The sequence below is a fragment of the Mesoplodon bidens genome (genome assembly GCF_964165515.1).
Source record: "Mesoplodon bidens genome assembly, chromosome: 9".
Lineage (NCBI taxonomy): Eukaryota > Metazoa > Chordata > Mammalia > Artiodactyla > Ziphiidae > Mesoplodon > Mesoplodon bidens.
Window position 1 is genome coordinate 87,502,398 of NC_138166.1, and position 25,695 is coordinate 87,528,092.

The 25,695-nt window shown below is 39.4% G+C and overlaps 1 protein-coding gene across 1 annotated transcript in view; it reads left to right on the forward strand.

Moving 5' to 3' along the window:
- EXOC4 (exocyst complex component 4) overlaps positions 1–25,695 on the forward strand; it is an 813,795-nt gene that overhangs the window by 100,895 nt on the left and 687,205 nt on the right. Inside the window, exon 7 of the mRNA XM_081244856.1 lies at positions 8,520–8,694. Within this exon, the coding sequence (XP_081100982.1) occupies positions 8,520–8,694 (175 nt within the window). The remainder of the gene's footprint in view (positions 1–8,519; positions 8,695–25,695) is intronic.

Below are 25,695 nucleotides of genomic sequence, written 5' to 3' on the forward strand. Positions count from 1 at the left end.
TAGAAATACAAGAGGTTGGTAATTGGTTGGATTTGAGGAATAGGGGAGGGGAGGATGATTTTCTGGGGTAAGTGATACCGTTCACTGACTTAGGTAAATGGAAAAGTACGTTTGGGGAGGACAATGATGAGTTTTATTTAAGACGTGTTAGGTTTGATGTCTACAGCTCAGGAGAGCCGTCTGGACAGAAGATACGTTTGGGAGTCATTAGCGGGTGGATGACCGAAGACATAAGTGGTGAATGAGCTCACCCAGAGAGAGTATGAGGATTGAGAAGGGTTGACAGCATTTAAGGAACAGGCTGAGGAAGAGATTCGTGAGAAGGCGCAACCGGGGAGGTGGAAGGAGGAGAGTGAAAGAGTATAGGATCGGAGCCCGTGGAAGACAGTGTTTCAAGGAGGAGTGAGTGGTCAGTAGAAACAAGCACTGCACCTCATTGAATAAGGACTGAAGAGGTCTTACTTATTTATTTGTTTAGATGTATAGTTGATTTATAATGTTATGTTCGTTTCAGGTGTACAGCAGAGTGATTCAGTTATACATGTGTATGTATCTATTCTTTTTCAGATTCTTCTCCCTTATCGGTTGTTATAAAATATTAAGTATAGTTCCCTGTGCTGTACAGTAGGTCCTTGTTGGTTATCTATTTTATATAGAGTAGTGTATATATCTTAGAATGAGCAAAATGATGATTTGAGACTTTTGCAGGAATTGTTTTAGTAGAGTACCAGGGGTAAACTGGTTGGCAGTGAGAAAATAGAGGCAGGATAGACTGTTCTGTTGATGCTCTTTCCAGCCTTGGTTTCTGTAGCATTTGATAGCACTGATAACTCTGGCCTCTTCTCTTAAATTACTTTTTTTCCTAACATCCTTTAAAGGAAACATTCTCCAAAATGGAGTCCTTTGGTCTCTCTTTATCTCTGAGCTTTAGTTCTCTTGTCTATCATGTGGGGATAAAAGTAGTACCTTTCTCATAGGGTTCTCCCGAGGATAAAATGTGCGCTTCACACAGCGCCTGGCCTGTTGTCATCAGTGTGGCTGTGAAGACGTAGTTGTCTTTGTTGTGGTCCTCGTCGTTGTCATCATCATTATCTCACTCCAGCCTCACTGTTTAAGGGCTCTCGTCCATCATGACAGCTTTGGCTGCTGGCCCCACGCAGAGGACCCCAGGTTGGTGGCTCTAGTCCTGGACTTCTCCAAATACTGCCACCCTAAATTGCTCATTCTTTTATTCATATGTACTCAGGCACCCACAACTTAACTGTTTTCTCCACTCTAGGCATTGGGCCATGTGTTGGGGGAGAGGTGTGTGTCCATAACCACACATAAACAGGGACTGTGTTCTTACTCTCTGGCCCAGGAGGCCATGCATGTTGCTCTTTTGTCACTTCTGTCAGTCCATTGTGATCACCTGCTTTTTTTTAGGGATTGTAGAATGAAAGGGAAATGAAGGAATTGGCTGTTATTCTGTGAATTAGACCTCTCTTAGTGAGCAGTGACAGAACCCACCTCCAACTAACAGAATTAAAGAGGGGTTCTCTTGGGATGATACTAGTGCATCTTATGGAATACAAGCAGGACTTCGCTAAGCTGGGGGAAGGACAGAGATGCAGCTGGGCCATGGGGACATCTGGAGTATCTTTTGTCTCCCCCCTTTTCCCTCTCTAGATGGTAACCGTTAAAGGTATAGGAAGCAATTTACTGTTGTTTTGAGCTTGCTTTTTAGTATACTTTCACTTATATTATTGCATTTAATTTTCACAGTTTGTGACTAGGAAATTGTAATTGAGGAAATTTGTGTTTGAGGAGCCTGAGACTTGGAACAGTCCCATGATGTACTGAAAATCCCATGGCTGTTCAGCAGAGAGCTGGTACCAAGTCCAGCTTTCTAATGCCAGTCCTTTATACCGGCATTTATACTACATTGCCATCCCAGGATTGAAGTTTCTTTCACTGACTGTGGTGTTGTATTGCATATTATTGCATACTGTTTTGTGACTGTGGAAATAGCCTCTGTGTGTGTGTGTGTGTGTATGCGCGCGCATTCTCATGCACGATTTTCTTCTGACCGGTAGTCTATGGTTCTTAGGCTTATTCCTGTCTGATGCCTTTTCAATTCAATTCAGTTTAATCTCTAGTAATTTAATGATTCTGCCTGCTCTTTTGTCTTTTGGATTAGTGGTGAAAACCTTGATCCTAACAGGATTTAAGCAACTGAGCTAGTTGCAGTGTCATGTTTTATTTCTTCTTTTATTTAGTCGATATTTTGTTGGCAGAGTAGGGTCGGGAATGACTTTTTTTTTTTTTAACATCTTTATTGGAGTGTAATTGCTTTACAATGGTGTGTTAGTTTCTGCTGTATAACAAAGTGAATCATCTATACATATACATACATCCCCATATCTCCTCCCTCTTGCGTCTCCCTCCCACCCTCCCTATCCCACCCCTCTAGGTGGTCACAAAGCACCAAGCTGTTCTCCCTGTGCTATGTGGCTGCTTCCCACTAGCTATCTATTTTACATTTGGTAGTGTATACATGTCCATGCCACTCTCTCACTTCATCCCAGCTTACCCTTCCCCCTCCCTGTGTCCTCAAGTTCAGGGGATGACTTTTGTGGGGTTCTGTGTGTGCAGGTCATCCTGAGTGTGTCTGCACTGAAAGGCAAACACTTGTTTTCTCAGTCTAGTGTCGCGTGGGCAGCCAGAGAGTGTATGTGAATTTTTTTTTAATTAGTTTCTGCTTTATAACAAAGTGAATCAGTTATACATATACATCTGTTCCCATATCCCTTCCCTCTTGTGTATGTGAATATTAACAGCATATTTCAGTTTATTTCTGGTAGCTTTAAATTGGGCCAGACTACTGCATTTTATGTCTTGTTCATGTGAGTGATTCCTGGTCTCTATTATTCTTGCTGCATTGGGAGAGAGTCACTTGCTTTTTCATTTTCTTTTTTTAGGAGGGCATGTGTTGGTGAGGAACGGTCAGCCTTTGCAAAGTGTGTGATTGACTTGGAGTCTTTCCCTTATTAGCCATTCACTCCTTATCCCACTGCTGAGTTCAGCATCCAGTGCTCCCCTGAAACCCTTCTTGCCAAGGTCACTGGGACCTGTGAGTTGTACGTTTCTATCTTTACTTCAGCTGCTTGCCATGTAGCCTTGGCTCTGTTGCTATTCTCTTCTCCACTGTCTTCTACAATTTTCCTTCCTGTCGTCGTTTTCCTGCCTCGCTACTTCCTGAACATCTCTTCACTGCTGCTATTTCGGGGAATGTTGGCTTGCTTGTCTTACTCTGCATATTATCCCTGAGTAATCTCATCCTCTCAGATATTTATCACTTTGTAAATTTCCAGTATCAGTCTCTCTCCTGAGCTCCAGACTTGCATATCTGAGGACCGGTATGTAACACCTTAAACTTAACATCTTCAGATCTAAAGCCAACAGCTCTGCTTTTCAACAGTTTCTGTCTTCACTTCATTCTCATTCTCTCTCCCTCTCCCCACTCTCTCTTTCTCTTTCTCTCAGGAAGGGTAACCATTGTCTTCAGAGTTGCTCAAGCCAGAAATCCAGACAAAAGGATCCTGAAACCTCCTCTCTCTTTAATACAGTACAATTACCTTTTAACTAATTCTGTCCATTTTCTAATGTGATCCATCCATCAGTTGTGTGAGGCTCCTGGAACAGGTATTAATTAATACTTTGGTTTTACAGATGGGAACACTTGAAGTTGAGAGATTTTCTCATAATTACAAGGTTAAGAATTATCAATGTTGGGAAAGAATGTGCATCTTTTGTTTCTTTATCGGTTACTTATGTAAGAAGGAAAAACAAACAAAAAACAAGTGAACCAATAGAGAAAAACTAATGTCCTCCTTGTAGTAAGATTCTGAAGGAGTCAGTGTTCATAATACTTCACTTTTTGAGACATCAGTTTCCTTTTTTCACTGTTCTATATGTTTTCATTTCACCACAGGGGAGGTGTTGGGCCCTCACTGTCCTGACTCAGAGCCACAGCTGATGATTTAAAAAACAAAAACAAAAAACAGCTAAATTGAGATATAATACACATACTACACAAACCACCCATTGAAACAGTGGTTTTTGGTGTATTCACAGGGTGTGCAACCATCACCACTCTGTAGTTCCAGAACATTTTTGTCCCCCCTACAAAACAAACCCCATATGCTTTAGTGGGTAATTCCCACCTACCTAAGAACCACTAACATATTTTCCATCTGTGTAATTTGCCTATTCTGGATATTTCATATAAATAGAATCACACAAAGTCACAAAGTAGTCTTCTGTGATTTTTTTCACTTTGCATAATGTTTTCAAGGTTCATGTTGTAATATGTATCAGTACTTCATCTCCTTTTATAGCCAAATAATACTCTATTGTATAAATATGCCTCGGGTTTTTTTGGTCCATTTGTTAGTTGATGGACATTTGGATTATTTCCACTTTATGATTTTGCTATTACTATTTTACTACGATTTTAATATTTTACTATTATGAATAATGCTGCTGTGAGCATTTGTGTACACATTTCTGTGCACATGTGTTTTTTTGTTTTTCTTGGATATATACCTAGGAGTGGAATTGCTGGGTATGTATGGTAACTCTATGTTTAATGTTTTGAGGAACTGCCAAACTGTTTTCCAAAGCAGTTGTACCATTTTTACATTCTCACCAGTGCTGTATGAGAGTTCAGATTTCTCTACATCCTTACCAGTACTTTGTATTGTCTGTGTTTTTGATTATAAGCATCCAAAAACTGGTATCTCACGGTTTTGATGTGTATTTCTCTGATGGCTAAGATGTTGAGCATCTTCTGTTTGCCTACTGGTCATTCATATATCTTCTTTGGAGAAATGCATATTCAAATCCTTTGTCCATTTTAAAATTTGGTTGTCTTGTTACTAGTTGTAAGAAATCTTGAGGTATTCTAGATACAAATCCTTTATCAGGTAAATTATTTGCAAATATTTTCTCCCATTTCTTGGGTTGCCTTTTCACTTTCTTGATGGTATCATTTGCAGCACAAAAGTTTTAAGTTTTAATGTCGGAGCTGCGGGTTTTATTAGTATTGTCGAGACTGTGCTGTGGTGAGGCAGAGGAGAGCTTCCCTCTCTTTGAAATTGGTGGATGTTTCAAGGTAGGCAGAGCGGCAAATAGAGTGTCTTGATTTCCGGCCTGGCTCTTCTTTTTTTCTTCCCTCTGTAGCCTGTCTTATGGCTCTGATAGTCATACTACAACACATCTATCTTGGTCTTGATCCTCCTGGTGTGGCAGAAGGTGGTCGTATGTCGCATTTTATCTGGGGATTGCTATTTCCATACTGTTAAGATACCACGGATCTCATTTTACACCTCAGTTCCTTCTTAGGTCTCTTTTCTAAACAGAGCACTGCCCCTGGTTGCTGAGTTGCTCTTGTCCTTGGGTGGCAGCCGAGGTGTGTTCAGTCATGGAGTCTAGTGGCCCTGGAGATAACCAGGCAGCAGCCCCTCCATTCAGAGGAGCCACTCCTCTTCGTGTTTTCTGCTTTATTACTGGTTTGTAGGCCTGTACCTAGGACTTCACGCCACTGGGAAGTTGGATACCAGCATGCCTTACGCTTCTGAATGTCATGAATCGACATCATTTCAACAGAAACAGACGCACAAAGAAAACAAACTAGTGGTTACCAAAGGGGAAAGGTGAGGGGGAGGGATAGATTGGGAGGTTGGATTAACATGTACATACTGCTATACATAAAATAAGTAATCAACAGGGACCTACAGTATAGCATAGAGAACTTTCCTTAGTACTCTGTAATAACCTATGTGGGAAAAGAATCTGAAAAAGAATAGATATATGTATGACTAAATCACTTTACTGTACATTTGAAACTAACACAACATTGTAAATCAACTATACACCAATATAAAATAAAAATTAAAAAAAATCATTCCAGAAATGTTGGGGTATAGCATAAGGTTACTACGTTTTTTTTTTTTGTTTGTTTGTGATACGCGGGCCTCCCACTGCTGTGGCCTCTCCCGTTGCGGAGCACAGGCTCCAGACGCGCAGGCCCAGCGGCCATGGCTCACGGGCCCAGCCGCTCCGGGGCATGTGGGATACTCCCAGACTGGGGCACGAACCCGCGTCCGCCGCATCGGCAGGCAGACTCTCAACCACTGCGCCACCAGGGAAGCCCACTACGTTTTAATTTTGTCAAGTAAGGACATTTGGCAATATAACTGCAGTCATGGGAGAAAATAACAGATTTTTTTTACCAAGAGAATACCAAAAATATCAAACAAACTTACCTTTGTGAAACGTGAATATATGGTCTTATTTTTCTGTCTACCACTGAAAAGTATCTTGTGGTCTGTGGATTGTCCTTTGGGAACCACAGGCTTTTACATACTTGGCATAAATCTTTATATGAAAAGTAGAACCTTACTTAATCAGGTATTTTCTCTGTATGATGCCAGATACCTGTCTTACACAGATTATTTACCTATACTGAATTAACTATTTTAGTTGTTAAGTTAGATACATCTTCCTGTACTTTGTACCTCTTTCTGCTGATTTTGAGTAGTTCTTATATAACACAGATGAAAGTGAAGAATTGTTTTAGGTAAATGTGAGTATAAATATGAATTTACCTTTAAAAGATTTTAAAAAATCATCATTCAAAGGTAGAATGGCTCCTATTTACAAATACGATGTGTAATTTCTGGATTATATATGTATATTCTAGACTGGGAGGAATATGTACATTTTAATTGATTCTGTCTTGTCTAAATCAAAATGTCAGAGATATTAGGGTTTTATCATAAGATAATTATTGGCTGTCACATTGGCACATTAATTACAGTAATTGGGCAATAAAGAAGCCATAGGAATAGATATTATGCTATACGTTTTGATGAGATTGTAGTTATAGCCTCTTATTTATGGTAATAAAATCTTGTTAATCGACATTGCTGACAAGATGTTTTGCTTTCCTTTTCTACTTTCCAGGTTGGTTTATAAGTCTACTTAGGAACTGTGAACTGAGAGCCACAGATTATACAATAAAGGTCACATTCCAAAATTGTCTGTACTCATTCATGGTATACACATTAAATTCGTTCAGCAAATATTTGCTGATCACTGTTCTGAGTGCTCCTGCGTATACAGAGATGTATAAAGCAGTGCCTGCTCTAAAAGACTAATAATGGGGAAGGGAGGTAAAATGTCTATATATAAATAAATGTGACCCACATTGATTGAGTCACATATGTGAGCCATATGTGATAAGTTCCTTAAAAGTGGAATAAAATACAACTTCAGAGGAGGAAAGGATGATTCTAAGTGTGAGTGATCAGTGATGCTGTTAGGCTCAGTGATGGGGGAATTACTTTGCATCCATGACATGAAGCTCTGAGCCATCTCTGAATATACATCTACACTGTAAAACTGTAGAGAGAGGTAGGTGGCTCAGTGCTCTGACATGGAAATCAACTTTTGTTCTAGGGTCAGCTGCCTTGCAACCTCATTTTGTGTCCTTGAGTATATAAAATTGATATAATAATATGTGTCCATCTCTCAAGATGAAAAATGAGATAATGTGGAGGTCCAAGCTGCTCCCTGTGGTTAAAGTCAGATTGCTCGGCAGGTGTATAGTTTTTTCAGGCAAGTTAGGCCATATATTTGAATGGGAGTAAGCACAGCTTTCCATGACTAAAGGGATTAGTGTCCTTACCAAAGTGCCCAATTTATTGCTAGAGAATAACACATTCTCTGTAACATTCGAACTGTTGTCTAAAAAATTGCCTGAATTCCTTAGAAAAACTACCTATATAAATAGAGAGTATAGTGATTACTGAATTATGTTAAAAAGGAATCAGATGTTTATTGAGCTGCTACTGCTGGTTTAGGGACTTTAGAATTGTCTTTAAATTTTTTACACCGTGTCCATTTTTTTAAATTGAAGTATAGTTGATTTACAATATGATGTTAGTTTCAGGTGTGCAGCAAGGTGATTCAGTTATATATATATATTTTTCAGATTATTTTCCATTATAGGTTATTATAAGATATGGAATATAGTTCCCTGCACTATATAGTAAATTCTATTGCTTACCTATTTTATGTATAGTAGTTTGCAGTTGTTAGTCCCATACTCTGAATTTATCCTTCCCCTTTCCCTTCCGCCTTTGGTAACTATAAGTTTGTCTTCTACATCTGTGAGTCTGTTTCTGTTTTGTATATAGATTCATTTGTATTATTTTTTAGATCCCACATATAAGTGATCATATAATACTTGTCTTTGACTTCACCATGTCCATTTTATAGCAGAGGAAACAGACACTTAGATAAATTTTCAAAAGTTACTTAGATCAGACAACTGTTTGAAATGAAATCTGTTGAAATTTAATGAGCTGTTTACATGGTAGTGTGCTACTTCACTTTAGTTTGATGTTTTTCTTGCAGGCCAGTGTCAGTCATTTTGTGTTTGTTTGTATGTAAATGTTTATTTTTTTCACTAGGTTACTTCTAGAACTGCTGGAGTTGCTGTTTGACAAGTTTAATGCTGTAGCTGCTGCACACTCTGTTGTCCTGGGATACCTGCAAGACACTGTTGTGACTCCACTGACTCAGCAGGAAGATGTCAAATTGTATGACATGGCAGACGTGTGGGTGAAGATACAAGATGTTCTGCAGGTAAGATCCTTTTACAGAGGGTGCCATCTTGATTCAGAATAACAGGTAGGAACATAAAAAAGTCAGCCACCTAAAATATTCTCTTAATCATAAACAGTGAGAATGTAGTGTTCCTATTTAAAGGTGATGCTTGCTGATGTTATGAACTTCTATCATTTTCAAAAGACCTTTTAAACAAACTTCTTTTGGCCAGGCTTTAAAATTAGGAGATTCTCAATACGTAGCAATCAAGGATTCATAGTATCTGGCTTTCTGTTGTAATGTATTTTACTTCACTGGAATTAGTCATATGTTTATGTAATCAATATTAAAATGTTCTTAAACACTATTTTATAAACATATATGTAGCTTAAGTTTATGACCATTTTCTTACAGTCAGCTCTTGCATATGTTGGGGTAAAAGACAGGTTAAGAGCTTATTTTAAGAGATAAAGATAAACCTGTAAGGTATAAATGTACCACTTTGATTGATCTGTTGAAGATCGGAGGAATGATATTACTGTTTGGTATGATGCTGCAGAGGTGGTATTTAGAAATTTTATTATATTTTCTCTCCATGTGCCAGGAAAATATATTTGATTTGGCCAGATGAAAATGAGAAATACGATTAAGAGTTAGCTGAAGCAAATTTGACATAGCTAAATAGAAGTGACTTGGTTAGACAGTATCTACTAATAGGAAAAAAATTAAGTATATATAGGGAATTGAAAAATATAACTGTGTAGAAATGAAATTATTTGCATGGCAAATAGGATTCTTTGCAGGAAAAAAATAAATCATGTATGTAAATTGTAGTTATTTTTGAGAGTATAGGCATGCTCTTGGTGGATTGATTGATTCCTGGTTATTCATTCATTAGACAGTTTTTTGGATATGGTCTGTGTGCTTTATTGATGGTTCAGTAGAAAGAATATAGGTTGCAATTATATTCCATGAGTTTGTTTTGCTGCTATGTCAATTACCATGTGCCCATAGTAGGTGCTTGATGAATATTTGTGTGTTGAATAAAATATCTTTATTGATTGGAAACTGGTTATTTAATATTTTATATCTTGGTTTGCTAATCTGTCATGGAAACATATGCTTTTCAGGTTACATGTTTATTTTAAGGATGAAATAAGATAATAGATTTTAAAGCTATTTCAAAAATAGTTAGAATTAAGGACTTCTGGTTCTGTCCATGATGTGGTTACCTCCTACCATAAGTAACTTGAAAACTGGGTGGACTCAGGCGATCAGCATGGTCAGTTGAGAGAAGAGAATACATGAGGTCACTTTCACATTCATCCTAGCTTCTTCTCTGGGGACACTTTCAAACTATGACATAGGAAAGTGAACAAACATCAGCAGGCTCTAAGTAGTAGATGAAGCAGAGTTCAGGGTTCAGGGGTGCGGAGGCAGCTGCAGTTTGTGGGTTAGGATACTGAAGGAGAGGGAATTGCAGAGAGAAGGAGCCTCAGAAATCTGAAAAGAGTAGTGTCGAGCCTTTGGTCAGATGTGAAGTTTCACCCACTCCAAGGCAGAAAATAGCTACCATGGGACTGTGAGCTGAATGGCAATTGCAGAAGTTGCCAAATGCTCAGAAACGTTGGAATTCAGACCAGCCAGTGTGGGGAGAACTTAGTGAACATCCTGTGCTTTCATATGTGACCTCAGATGTTTTAGGAATTGGGCTGTTCTAGCCATAGTGTACGTGATACTGTAATTTCATGTAACAAAGCCCCAAACCAAGTCTCTACAGTATTAGTCTGATCCACCTGTAAATAAAGTAATATAATCTAGTATCTCAATAATGAAGCATCCACATTGTGCAACATACAATTATTATACTTGTAAAAAAGCAGAAAAATGTGACTAATAACCAGAATTTTAAAAATTTAATGAAAATTAATATCTGAATGAAAAATTTACCAGATGGATTTAGCAACAGATTGCATGCTGTATAAGAAAGGATCAGAAAACTTGAAGAAAATCAATCAAAACCAATCTAAACTAAAGTACAGAGAGAAAATAGACTGAAAAGAAAAATGAGCAAAGCCATAATGTCCTGTGGGACAGTATCATGCTGTCTAACATTTGTCTGGTTGGAAGTACAGAGGGATAGCAGGGAGAGAGATTAGGGCAGTTAATTATTGGAAGAAACAATGACCCAAAATTTCTAAATTTGTTGAAAAACATAAACCCACAGATCAAGAAGTTCAACAAATCCAAGGAAGTTTAACACAAAGAAAACCATATCTAGACACATTATCATCAGGTAGCTGAAAAGCAAAGAAAAAAATCTTAAATATAGCCAGAGGAAAAAGAGTGCATTGCTTACAGGGAACCAGTGATAAAGATTTTCACTAATGTCTCATCAGAAACAATACAAGCCGGAAATCGATGTATGTCATCTTGAAAGTGCTGTAAAATACAGAAATTGTCAATCTAGAATTTTATATTCACCGAAAAAATCGTTTGAAATGAAGGTGAAATAGTGACATTTTCACATTAACTAAAGTGGAAAGAATTTGTTTTCACTAGCCCTGCACTTAAAGAAATGTTAAAGAAAGTTTTTCAGGCTAAAGGAAAACAATACCAGATGGTAACTCATCTACAGGAAAATAAAAAGAAGGCCAGAAGGGGTAAATATGTGGGTAAAAATAAAATATATTTTTCTCATTTCTTAATTTTTCTTTAAAGCAAAACCAATAGTAATGTATGTGGGTTTTATAATATATTTTGAAGTAAAATGTATGACAGTAATTGCACAAAAGATGGGAATAGGGTAAATGAAACTACTGCTGTAAGTTTCTTACATTATACATGAAGAGGTACAATGTTTAAGGTAAACTGTGTTAAGTTAAGGATGCATATTATAATCCCTAGAGCAAACATTAAATTGTAAAATAGATGTATAGCTGAAAAGCCAGTAAAGGGCATAAAACTGAATAGTGAACAAATATTTGATTAATCCAGAAGAAAAAAGCAGGAAAGGAAGAAAAAAGAACAATGAAGAAAGAAAAGATAAAGAACAAAACAAAGATAGGATGAATAGAAAACAAATAGCAACATGTTAGACTTATATTGCCCATGTAAATAATTACATTAAATGTAAATGGACTAGATACTTCAATTTAAAGGCAGAGTTTGTCAGATTGGTTTAAAAAAAAGAAAAACCCAACCATACTGTTTACAAGAGATACGTTTTATGTTTTTTTTTGTAATTTTAAAATAACTTCAAACTTTTAGAAAGGTAAGAATAGTACAAAGGGTGCCCATATAACTCTTAATTCAAATTCAACTATTGTTAGCATTTTGTCACTTTATCAATTGTTTTCTCTCTCTATATATGTACTTGTGTGTGTTTTCTGTGTTATCTATTTTCTATTTTCTAGTTTTGTTGATTGACCCAGTGATGTTCTTTAGGGCAGTTTTTTTTTTTTTTTTTGCTCCTCCAGTAGAGAATCCAGTCTAGCATTAGATACTGTATCTGCTTTTCATGCCTCTTTAGTTTCCTTTAAGCTTGAACATTTCTACAGCTTTTCTTTACCTTTTATTACAACAGTGGCATTTTGAAGAATATATCCCCATCTTTTAATTCAAGTTCCTCATTTTGGGCTTAAGAGATTTTAAACATAAAGATATAGACAGATTAAAAATATATGAATGGAAAGAGATGTACCATGAAATACTAATAAAAATATTTGTATTATGAAAATGTATTGGACAGTATTAGAATATAGTATTATCAAATGGAATTATTTGTATCAGTACTTATGGCATTTAAAACCTGAATACATTAAGCCCTAGGAAGTATGTTATAGACTATGTAATCCTATTGTCACAAGGTTATAAAATGCTTTATGAATAAGTTTTTGATATCTGATATTTGAATAAGACTAATGTTCTAAGTTTAAAACAACTTTTGAATCTACTAGGATCATATTTATAGTACTATTATGAAGAATTAATTATGGTTATGAACAAAGTAAGATATGCCTTACTTAGCCCTACTTACTATGGATTTGTCAAATGTATATAATTCCTACACTTTTGAAAACAAAACCCATTATCTCATATTAAAAATGTTTATAATAAACTAAGGAACTTTAAGTTCCATCAGACATTAACTTGAAATGAAAAAATGGTTGAAAGTATGTTTCTGGCTTATTAAATGAGATATACCTTTCACACATGTCATTTCAAAAGATGATTGGGGGGCTTCCCTGGTGGCACAGTGGTTGAGAGTCCGCCTGCCGATGCAGGGGACACGGGTTCGTGTCCCGGTCCAGGAGGCTCCCACATGCCGCGGAGCGGCTGGGCCCGTGAGCCATGGCCGCTGAGCCTGCGCGTCCGGAGCTTGCACGTCCGGAGCCTGTGCTCCACAACGGGAGAGGCCACAATGGTGAGAGGCCCACGTATCGCAAAAAAAAAAAAAAAAAAAAAAAAAGATGATTGGGGATCCTATCTTCCATATTATGGAATGAGTTATTCGTTTGTTTATTTAAAGAGCTTTATTGAGATTTAATGTACCTGCCACAAGGTTTACCTGTTTAAGGTATAGATTTCAATGCTTTTTAGTATATTTATGGAGTTGTGCAACCATCACCATGATATGATTTTATAACATTTTCATCACCCTAAAAAGAAACCTTGTTTGTATCCGTTAAATATTTATTTATTTGGTTGTTCTGGGTCCTAGTTGTGGCTCGCTGGCTCCTTAGTTGTGGCATGTGGGCCCCCTAGTTATGGCATGCGAGCTCTTAGTTGTGGCATGCATGTGGGATCTAGTTCCCTGACCAGGGATTGAACCCGGTCCCCCTGCATTAGGAGCATGGAGTCTTATCCACCATGCCACCAGGGAAGTCCCTGTTTGTATCCATTAGAAATCACTTCTCATTCCCCACTGCCTTCACCCTTAAGATGTATTTAAGACACTAAAGAGGCATCAATTGTGTGTTAAATCTCTGAGTAACTTGTAGTCCCCAAATCATACACTTGGCAATACTGTTGCTATTTCATGTTAATGTGTACATATACTGTTGGCATAAGCTATTTGACAGATAAAGAACATAAAACTGATCTAACAATACAAGGTGATGGGTCTAACGTAGAAATAACATTTCATTTCATGTACTATGTTTAATTGTTTTGAGGTCAAGGTATGACAGTGTTCTTTGCTTTTTTCCTTTCTTTCTTTTCCTCCATTTTTCTCCTCCTCTTACTTTTCTACTTTTCTGCCCCCAATTTGTGTTTTCTTAGACATGTTGTGGAAGAGTGATATTAGTCATGACTTGAATTAATCTCTGGTTGATTGTTTCTTAGCTCTCTATTGTACTCATCTTTATTAATCTACAGATTCAAGAATAAAGCATTTTAAAGTAAGAGGTCAACTACATATCTTAAATGATTACTATTATGTAATAAAAATTGTTATACAATTTTTAAATTGGTTTTAGTTTTCTGTATTTTCTAGTTCCTTAAAAAATTCTTTCAGGTTACAGATTACTTACAGATTTCTTACAGTGTAATATTAGGTTATATACCCATTAATAAACTGGATATGCAGTGACACAGACACACAAATGGTCTAATGCTGCTAAATGTAAGAATGGTAGTTGGCACAGTGTGTCATATAGTCATCCTGAAACATGTTAAATGGACCAAAAAAGGTGTTCAAGTTTGTTGAAGAGCTGATCCTTGGAGGTTTTGCACAGGTAGAGAAGATGCAAATGGCATTCTAGACAGCTGGAATGGCAAGTGAGATACTGGGAAGTGGCACAGAAGGAATGAATGGACAAGGATATTCACGGATAAGTAAGGAAAGAATGGTTTAGCTGTAACTGAGGGTTTATTTTGTGGACTAGAAGATAAGTTCAGATAGGTAGGTTTGAGTTCAGGTTGTGGAAGCCCTTAAGTGTCATCTAAGGGGATTGTGATTTGTCTTTAGGTTAATGGTTCCTGAAGCTAGCTGAGTATGCATTAGATTTACCTCTGGATTGATTCCTAGTCCCATCCTTGACCTTCTGATTAAGGATCACTGTGGATAAGGACTGGATTTTGTGGGGGTTTTTTGTTGCTGTTGTTGTTTGTTTGTTTTTTTAGCTCCTAAAATGATTCTGATAACTTGTTTGGGATCCTGTAATTGGGAACTGTTGCTTTGGGTCAATGGTTCTCAAAGTATGTTTCCTGGACCAGCAGCATTAGTGTTACCTAGGAGCATGTTAAAAAAGCAAATTTGTGTTCCTATTTCATAGTTACTGATTCAAAAACTCAAGGAGTGAGGCCATACAGTCTGTATTTTAATAAGCCCTTCACGTGATTTGTGTGCACGCTCAAGTTTGAGGACCTTTTTTTAGGTGATACTGGGCCATTTTGGATTTGGATTGGCATGTGGTGAGATGAAGTAGGATTAATATGGTAGCAATGAAAAGGATTGGGTGTAGAGGCTGGAGACAAAGGCAAGGAAACTATTGTGTAGGCTAGTGGAGAGTCTGTGGGTTATATTACTTGAGATATTGTCTAATAGTAGAACAAATGACAGGCTTTCATGGAGCATGTTAGAGGAATACAAAGAATCGAGGGAAGGATTTGTAAACCTTTAGGGAGTCTTTTGGAAAATCTATAAAACCACATAGTCAACTTGTCATGCTGGTTTCCAGTATGACAGATATTTTAGTGATGTTTTAGTGTTAAGTTATTGGGGCCAACTATGTGCTAAGTATTCAGGAATAAAGCTGAACACAAGACAGAGAACTCATGCTGGTGAAGTGAGGGGAGTGGGCAAGAGTGTGTGTTTTATTTATTTATTTATTTATTTTTTTTGGTGGTACGCGGGCCTCTCACTGCTGCGGCCTCTCCCGTTGCGGAGCACAGGCTCCGGACGCGCAGGCCCAGCGGCCATGGCTCACGGGCCCAGCCGCTCTGCAGCATGTGGGATCCTCCCGGACCGGGGCACGAACCCGTGTCCCCTGCATCGGCAGGCGGACTCTCAACCACTGCGCCACCAGGGAAGCCCAGAGTGTGTGTTTTTACTTGAGTGTTAGCCAGCTGGCATGGGAAGTAGCACAGGAGAATATTTGCCAACATGGAGGGCTTAGAAAAGAAGACTTTTGGTTTAAGTTTGCATGCAGAGGTTTATGCTTAGGGCCAATTTAGTTTTCTGATACTTGTTGGTGGAATGCTCTTTAGGTTAAAATCATTTCTGGAGAACAGACATAGTTGAAAACAATAGACGCCTGCAGTTAGCATGTACCAGCATGTATGAAGGTGATGGGATCCTATGATGAATGGAGTTACAGGTGTTTAGACTTCGAATTTCAGTGTTTCTTTGAATCGAAAATGTTTCTTGCTGAAAAATGGAAATGCTCTTTTGTTTACTAAATCTTGGAAAAGAAGATAATTTTTGATCACATAGAGACTTCGGCAGCTTTTCTCCACTGGAACCTGGGCTGTCCCTGGCAGGCAGAATCCATCCTGTAGCTGGAAGGCTCATTTGTCTCTGCGTGTTTGTGTCTGGAGACAGCCATGTGTGGAGACACGGCTGTCGCTATCCTAGTAACAGGGTGTCAGAGTTTTCTCCTGGTGTCATCCCTGTGACCACACACCATTGAACTCCCTTTTCAGTTTTACACAGTCTTTAGAACTGTGATAATAGAAATACATGTTTTTACCCTTCTGAGTAGCAACAGCGCCTTCCGAAATGTCACCTACTTGGTGACATGCCTGTCATACCGTTGGCTGCACATTTTCAAGTGTGTTAAGACTGAGGTACACTAGAAACACAAAATACTCCATTTCTTGTGGGATTTAACATAACAGAGGAAATAAGAGGATCACTTTGAACAAACCTATCTTTCAGGTGTTACGATTCTGAAAAAAAAAATCTCATTTTTTAATTCACATCTCTTTTCAAAACAAAACTGCCCGTTTAGCCATTGTCAGCTTAAGTGTGTAACCCCGAGTGTGCTAAGTAGTGTTCTACAGATGGAGGCTGTGGGTTGTAATTACACTGTTGAACCACTGACAGTGACACCACGAGTCACTTCACTTTTTAGTGCCCTGATCTCTCTTTCTGGAGCTTAACAGAGACAGAATGGAAAATCATTTTGCTTGTGTTAACTGCCACTTAAATGTCTAAATAGTGATAAAATTAACCTCATGCAGAGAGAACTTGAAGTTTGCTGTCAGGTAAGAAAATCCACAAATCTTATTGGTACTGATCCATGACCTAGAGGAGTTTTTCAAGGAAACAGATGCAATTTCTATTTTGAATTCAGGTCTGAAACTAGGTTATTCTTAGCTTTTGTTTCATGTGATATTTTGGTTAGCTGAGGATTCCATTCCTCAAAGTAAAACTAGCTTTTTTTTGCTGTATTCTAGGCCAGATAACTTGTGCGATTATTCTTGCAGAAATAGTTTTTCTTCATTTCTCAACCTTTAACACTTTTTGATAGCCTCTGTTTTGGGTGGCATATTAAAGTCATGTTGTCGGCCAGGCCACTGAGTCTCCAGGAAGGTGCTTGCTCCCCGAATTTTTGTTCTGTCTGGTCAATGGATAGTATGCTGCCCAATGCATAGAATTAAGTGAGCATGTGAAAGTTAAAGTAGAAATCTTCCTCTAAATTGAAGTCAGCTTCTATAGCATCAGGACTCTCCGTAGGTTGTTTTATGTTCACTACTTAAAGCAGGAAATGATGGGCAGCCAAGGAGATTCCTCTGGCTCCCCGTGCATGTGTGGCAGTTGAACAAGTCAGAGTGCTAGGGTGTCTGAGGCCCAGTGCAAGTTGTGGTGAATGTCATGGATATCTTAATACACTGGGCCAAACTTTAAAAAATAGTAGCTCGGTGGCTGATGCCCCAGAATTAGGTGGATTTGGTGGAAAGTCTGCTCTCCTTAAATTTCTAATTGCCCAGGAAGTATCTGCTTGTGTCTGATTGGGTCTTGGTCTAGAGGACCCAAGGGTAGAAATGACAGGGCTTCCTTACAGTCCACTACCTCCAAAGCTTTTCTCTTTGTTTTTTTAAAAAAATTATTCTATTTTATTTATTTTTGGCTGCTTTGGGTCTTCGTTGCCGCGTGCATGCTTTCTCTAGTTGTGGTGAGCGGGGGCTACTCTTTGTTGCGGTGCGCGGGCTTCTCATTGCGGTGTCTTCTCTTGCTGCGGGGAGCATGGGCTCAGTAGTTGTGGCTCACGGGCTCTAGAGCACAGGCTCAGTAGTTGTGGCACACGGGCTTAGTTGCTCCACGGCATGTGGGATCTTCCTGGACCAGGGCTCGAACCCATGTCCCCTGCATTGGCGGGAGGATTTTTAACCGCTGCACCACCAGGGAAGTCCCTCTCTTTGTCTGGTTTTGTCTGAGATACTGGAGGGTGGCCCACTGAAAGCCAAGGCAGATTTGTACTGCCCCTGGTGTTTTAAACAGCCTTAGTCCTTGAGGGGGCTGTGTGCTTATCAGGGTTTGGTGCACCTGGGCCCAAGCAAGGGGGTTGCTAGTAACCAAGAGGCCATAATAAGTGGTGATGATTAATGATAATAGGTGGGACAATGTGACGTACAGTATCATTATGTGATTTGAGTGAAATTAAAGCAACTGGCATTGCTTCACTGATACTGCTTTTGCCTACCTGAGAAGATTTTAGAGCAACAATGATGATATATTCCTGAATTGATAATACTTAAAAAAAAAACTTCCTTTTTCTTAAACCTATTCTGATTGTGGAAGTAATTTGAGAGTATGCCTAAATTCTTGAGTATAGTTATAGTTCTTTTGGTTTGATTGTCTGTTGCTGCATACCACATTACTCAAACTTCATGGCTTCTATTTGCTCTCAGTTTTATGAGTCAGAAATTCACTCAGGGCTCAGCAGGGTGATGCTTCTGCTTTACATGGCATCAACTGAGAACATTCACTTGGCTACTTCAGCTAAAGGCTGGGCTGGGTTAGAAGCTTTCTCTCTCTCTCTCCGTAGGACCTCATAGCATGACAGTCTCAGGGTAGCCTGACTTCTTACATGAATGCTGGCTTCCAGTCCGGAGCATTCAAAAAGGTAAAGGTGGAGGCTGATGATCTCTTAAGGCCCTGCCTTGTATATTACATGGTGTCACATCTGCCACATTCTATTGGTCAAAGTGGAGGGAAAATAGAGTCCATTCAGTGGGAAGAGTAGCAAGGAATTCTTGGCAATCTTTACTCCACCACAACATTGTAAGGTTTGTAAGTTTGCTTTTAGAATAATCCATCAGACACTGGCATTAGATTATTGTGCTGGGTCTTTGTCACAAGATAAAAATCAAGATTTTATTCTTGCCTACTGATCTTTTTTTTTTCTTATTTTAATTTATTTATTTAAAAATTTTTTTGGCTGTGTTGGGTCTTTGTTGCCGCATGCAGGCTTTTTCTAGTTGTGGCGAGCGGGGGCTACTCTGTTGTGGTGCGGGGGCTTTTCATTGCGGTGGCTTCTCTTGTTGTGGAGCACGGGCTCTAGGTACGTGGGCTTCAGTAGTTGTGGCACATGGGCTCAGTCGCTGTGGCTCACGGGCTTTAGAGTGCAGGCTCAGTAGTTGTGGCGCACGGGCTTAGTTGCTCTGCAGCATGTGGGATCTTCCCGGACCAGGACTCGAACCCGAGTCCCCTGCATTGGCAGGCGGATTCTTAACCACTGCGCCACCAGGGAAGCCCCTTGCCTATTGATCTTAATTGGTTAGAGAATATTTAAATGATTATCAGGCTCAGCAAATCTTACCATTTCAATCATATTAAAACAAAGACCATTTAAAATACATTTAGGAAAATACAGCTCTTTCATGGAATTACTTGGTTCAAGTGAGTTTATGAGATTCTTAAGTAATTTCACTTACCTGTCACTTTAGACTCAAGCACTAAAATGATTTCTTGCATCTTATGAATCCCTTTGTCCTTTCTGTTTTTACCATTTGTCATATTGTTCCCATTTTAGAGCTGGAGAAACTGAGATAAGAGTTCTAAAATCATGGTTATAGCACCAAAGAGTCAAATGTAGAACTCAGCTTGCCCTAGCTTGCTTTCTTTTGTTTAATTTATAAATTTATTTTATTATCATTATTATTATATATTTTTTATTTTTGGCTGCACTGGGTCTTTGTTGCTGCACGCGGGCTTTCTCTAGTTGTGGCAAGCAGGGGCTACTCTTCCTTTCAGTGCGTGGGCTTCTTACTGCGGTGGCTTCTCTTGTTGCGGAGCATGGGCTCTAGGCACGTGGGCTTCAGTAATTGTGGCATGTAGTTGTGGCTTGCGGGCTCTAGAGCACAGGCTCAGTAGTTGTGGCACACGGGCTTAGTTGGTCCACGGCATGTGGGAATCTTCCTGGACCAGGGCTCGAACCCATGTCCCCTGCATTGGCAGGCAGATTCTTAGCCACTGTGCCACCAGGGAAGTCCCCCTAGCTTTCTTTTTAAATGTTTAAGTCAGTGATTTACACGCCTACTTTGGCTTGGACTTTGACGTCTTGCCATTTCACTTGAGAATCTGTGATACTTTTAGTTGATTCATTTAGTTGAAATGATCTTAGTTCTTATAATTTTAAAATAAAGACTCTGTGTTGAGGAATATGTCTCACTAGGCATTTTACTAAGTGTATGTATATAAAGTAGTGTATTTACACCTATATATGTATACATATTTTCAAATTGTGAAAATTGAGGATTTCATGTTTCAAAGAATAGCAGTCACTGAATAGAGATTTGGGTTTTCCAGTTCTAAAATGCCAGATATTTTGTTAAATGCACTAAAATTGGTTTAAGCCTTTGCTTTACCCTATAGGGACAAGAAAATTATTTCATTTATGTTTTCGCAATGGCTTCAGATTAGACAATCTGAGTGTTCTGACTATTTTGGTAATCACAGCTGTTAGTTGTCACTGAGCCTTCCTTTCTTCCTCCCTTTCTCCCAGTCAGAATTACCTGTGGATCCCACATCTGAAAAGCCTCTTTCAGTAGGATTCCAACTGATTCTAATGCACAATCTGGTTAAGAGCTATGATGAGCAAGTATTACAGGCTTGGTCATATTAAAACCAAGACTATTAGAAGACAGTCTTAAGGGGAGTGGGAGAAATTTACAAAAAGTGAGTTTAGTTTTATTTAGAAAGATGCATCACTGTGGCATATTTAGGAGGGAGTGTGTGTTCTATGACATATAGCAAACGATGATAGCATGTTGAAGTGCCATAAAGATGGGAAATGCTTTAATATATGCATACGTTAAAGGGAAGAGAAAAACCAAATAACTGTGCTGTAATTAATCTCCATTTAGAGATTTTTTTTTTTTTTTTTTTTTTTTTTTTTTTCTTTTTGCGGTATGCGGGCCTCTCACTGTTGTGGCCTCTCCCGCTGCGGAGCACAGGCTCCGGACGCGCAGGCCCAGCGGCCATGGCCCACGGGCCCAGCCGCTCCGCGGCATATGGGATCCTCCCAGACCGGGGCACGAACCCGTATCCCCTGCATCGGCAGGCGGACTCTCAACCACTACGCCACCAGGGAGGCCCATTTAGAGATTTTGATTCAACTTTATTTAGAGTTAGCAGCCCAAAGACAGCAAACATAGGTAATTCCTATTTCTTTTTTGAGTAGTTGAGAACATTGAAAAATATATTTTTTCAGTCAAGAAGTTTTTGGACTGGAAACAGTTATATCAGAATCTTTTTTTTTTTTTTTTTTTTTTTTTTTTTTGCGGTACGTGGGCCTCTCATCTCTGCGGCCTTTCCCGTCGCGGAGCACAGGCTCTGGACACGCAGGCTCAGCAGCCATGGCTCACGGGCCCAGCCGCTCTGCGGCATGTGGGATCCTCCCGGACCAGGGCACGAACCCGCGTCCCCTGCATCGGCAGGCGGACTCCCAACGACTGCGCCACCAGGGAAGCCCAGAATCTTAATAATTGTCTTTTTATTAAGAAAAGAGTTGTTTTCTTTGTTTCTTCTCTCCCCACCCCTATTTATTACCTGTATGAGTTTTTCAGATTTATATTAATGGAAATTTGTTGTTTTTAACTAAGGGGAAAAGGTATTTCTTTTTTAAGATGTATATGTAAAAGGAATTTATGAAATTATTTTAACCTCGCAGGGAGTTAAGACAAAAACATAACCAACAATAATACAGGGCTGTTTATGGTCCCAGGGAAAAATTTCAGAGGAGATCATAGAAGAACAAGGTCAGAATGAGTTAAAGCATTTGAGTTCATGGACAAGGAGAGACTTGGCACACCCTAACATGGTTAGGGTTGAATACGTAATACACATAGTATTATAGAGAGCTGGGAAGAATGGAGGTTTTTTTGGTTAGCTTTTTTTTGGGGGGAAGTGTTACCAAAATAAGATTGAATAATTTTGGGTGCCAGGGAGATCTTTGAATAAGAGATTGGGCTTGCCTCTTTTGGCTGTGGGCTGCCGTTACGGTTTTTTGTTTTTGCTTTTTATTTTATTACAGAAAATTTCAAATGTGTTCAGAAATACATAGAAATGTATAATGAACCCCCATGCACCCATTGTCCAAATTCACTTTCTGATGTTACCAATTTATAGTACAATTGTCTCGTTTCTACCCCTGCCCATTTCCCTTTCCCTTTCCCTTATTTAAAAAAAAATTCTAGAGAGAGTATTGTTTCATCGGTATTCCAATGTGAATCTCTGAAAGATAAGGTCTCCTTTTAAAAACCATGATCATACCTAAAAGCATAGATTTCTTACTGTGAAATATCCAGTCAGGGTTCACATTTCCAGTCGTCTCAAATGTTATAATTGTGTATTTTTACAGTTTGTCTGAATCAGGATTCAAATAAGGTTTCAGTGTGTTTGGTAAGTTTCTTAAAACTATTTTAATGTGTAAGTTCCCCTGCATCTCACTTTTACCTCTTGAAGTTTATTTACTGAAGAAGCCAGATCATTTGTCCTATAGTAATTTCCCACATTCTGGCTTTTGTTGATTGCTTCCCCATTGTGTCATTTGCTATTTATCGATGTCCCTAACTTAGGTCAAGAGGCTTAATCAGATTTAAATTGTTTTGGGGAGGGCATGATTACTTCATAGATGATAGTAGCTGTTATGCTTTTTCAGTAGAAGAGTGAAATGGTGAAAGTAATATATTTAGGATGTTAAATCTGGCAACAGTGCAGAATGAATTGGTGGAGAAGGAAGTGGATGGAGAGATACCAATTAGAAGTCAAGTTCAATCAATACAGGGAGGAAGGGCTACACTAGGGCAGGGGCAGTGAAAAGAAAGAGGACTGAGATTAGAGAGAGTTTGAAAGAAGAATGAATTTTCAGAACCATTTACCATTTACTCTAATAAATGGAGAGCCGTAAGTCAGGGTGAAGTTTTGAGCCTGCGTGGTTATTAGGATCAGGAAGGTGGTGCTTTGTGCCTGTTAAATTTGAGGCATTGGCAGAATATCCCCATAGAATTGTGTTACAGGCAGCTAGAGATGGAGCACTGGAGGCTAGGGGAGAGGTTGGGGCAGGAGCTAGAAATTTAGGGATCATCTATCTGCCTGAGGGTAATAGCTGAAGCTATGCAAATGGGCCAGCTCAGAAACTCATGAGTGTAAAAGTGAAGCGAGGGCTACTTTCCTTCGGTAGTTCATCCATTTAATCAGCTCTCCATTGTTGCCACAAGCAACATATTTTATAGTCTCTAGAGATTGGAGCTTCTTATAGTGATGCCATGCTTTGCCTTTCTTTGCTTCTGCATCTTTCCATTATATGTGGGTGATATGGCAGCAAATTTGTGAGCAGGACCCAAGTGCTGTTCAGGTTAGGGATGGTGGCTTTCAGAGCTGACCATTCCTTAGGGGATGTGGACAGACACCTTGGAGAGGGAGTAAAAGCCTGTTTTAACAGATACAGAAGTGAGCCTCAAAGGAAGTGAAGAAGCAGAGCCAGCAGGGCAAAAATACATTGGGCCAGCCATTAGCAAAAGACCTTGGTGTTGAGGTGAGTTGAGGTTTATTTCCCTCACAATCCCTGCATTAGCTTACGCCGTGGCCAAATCATGACGGAGAACTTGTCAGTGATGGTGACACCAAGAGTTTCCTGATACGCTCTCCTGTTTCTCCTCTCATAGCCACTAGAACTCCAGGGAATGTGGTTAATGGGAAGCCACAGAAATTATATATAGCCATAAAAAAGTCTTTCCTAGCTTAAAGGATCTTAAGGAACTGTTGCTCAGAGATCTCTCTCAAACTGTTTAACAGCAATCTCATTCACCACCTATGTTTTATGTACATTTTTAGATTACAGTTTTGCTGCCAAATCTATACCTGTAATACAATCAGGTGTTGAAAAAACCTGGGCCCTTCGCAGGGGGATTTTCTTCAAAATTATTTTCATTTTTTTATCCTTAAGATTATATAGCAAATTTTCTAGCATTCAAAGGTGCAGATTTATTGATTCTTTTTAGTAGTTCTGGTCTTCCCAGAAGTATTTGTTGGTGTTGCCAAAGTGACACAGTAGTGAGTGGCATGACCCTTTTTTGATTAGCTACCTAAAAGCTTGGAAGGATTTAAAAAAATACAAAGTGAACAATGACCACAAAATTCACCGCTTCGATATGATTCCATCTAAGGAAAACGAGGGCTGCCGCCCAGTGAACTGCAGCAGATGACGGATGCTCAGCACGAAGTAGCCAGTCTTACGGGGGTGATAAATGACAGCACATTAAGTATGTGTTAGCAGCATGATATGGCAATGAAAAAGGCCAGCACTATTTTGGGCTGTGCGGCACGAAACAGCATCTCCTCATGGAGCTGGGGCTGATCATCCCTGTCTCCCCGGTTCTGGTGAGGTAGCATCTGGGTTGCTGCCTTCAGTGTCAGACACGTGTACACCAGAAAGAAAGACAAATGGGTGGGAGTCCCAAGCCGAGCATCTGCAGTGATGAAGGACTCAAGATGAGGCAAGTTTCAGTGCTTTTTGGAGAAGTGGCCTGTTGAGGAACAAGCACGGAAGCAAGAGACGTTAACCTTTTCAGAGATAGGATGACGCTGAAGAAAGAGCGTCATTGTAGAGTTAGTCACTCAGTTATGACTCCTCAATAGTTGGCATTGGTTTAATACAGAGCACTTCTGGGGGGTTACTCAAGCATTTTCACAGAGAGATCATCAAAAAGGGCTCCAGGGCCTCCCTGGTGGCGCAGTGGTTGGGAGTCTGCCTGCCGATGTAGGGGACACGGGTTCGTGCCCTGGTCCGGGAAGATCCCACATGCCGCAGAGCGGCTGGGCCCGTGAGCCATGGCCGCTGAGCCTGCGCGTCCGGAGCGTGTGCTCCGCAACGGGAGAGGCCACAACAGTGAGAGGCCCACGTACCGAAAAAAAAAAAAAAAAAAAGGCTCCAAAATAAAATTAACTACTTGTTTATTGTCAACCCTGTTTTTATCAGGTGATCAACAAGTATGGCAGTGTCTGCTCTAGTGGGAAAAGGAATACAAAAATCAAAATGGATAGCTCAGGTGCTTTTTAGTGAAAATTCACATGCAGATGATAAACTTGGGAACAGTGGGGGTGAGGCTTTACAGTAATTTTTAAAATTTTAAATATGAAATAAAGGGATGGTTTACTTTCCACAGTAGTAAGATGAGCACAGCAGAAAGAAATCAAGAAATACAGAATGTAAACTGAAATGTCAGGGAATATTTCTACAGTGAAAACTGTTGGGTCATAGGATAGTCCCTTAGGAAAGTGGGGTTGAATTTCATTGCCCATTTGATCCTGACAGAATTGAATGTGTATCAGTCGGGAAATAGAGTGAATATCCCCACAGACTTTTTTCTTTCTTTCTTCTCTGATTCTGGGCCCTGGTTGATGATCTGTTCACCTGCTGTGATCAGAAAGAAATACCACCTCTTGTTTTTCTCCACCCAGGCCCATTTTAGATGCTCTGCTGATTGACATAAGCTAAACTGGAGATTCATTGCCCTGAGGTTGACCCGGCAACAACCCAGCCTCATCTTAGAGAATGACTCCCCTCTGTTTGGGATACAGCACCAGTA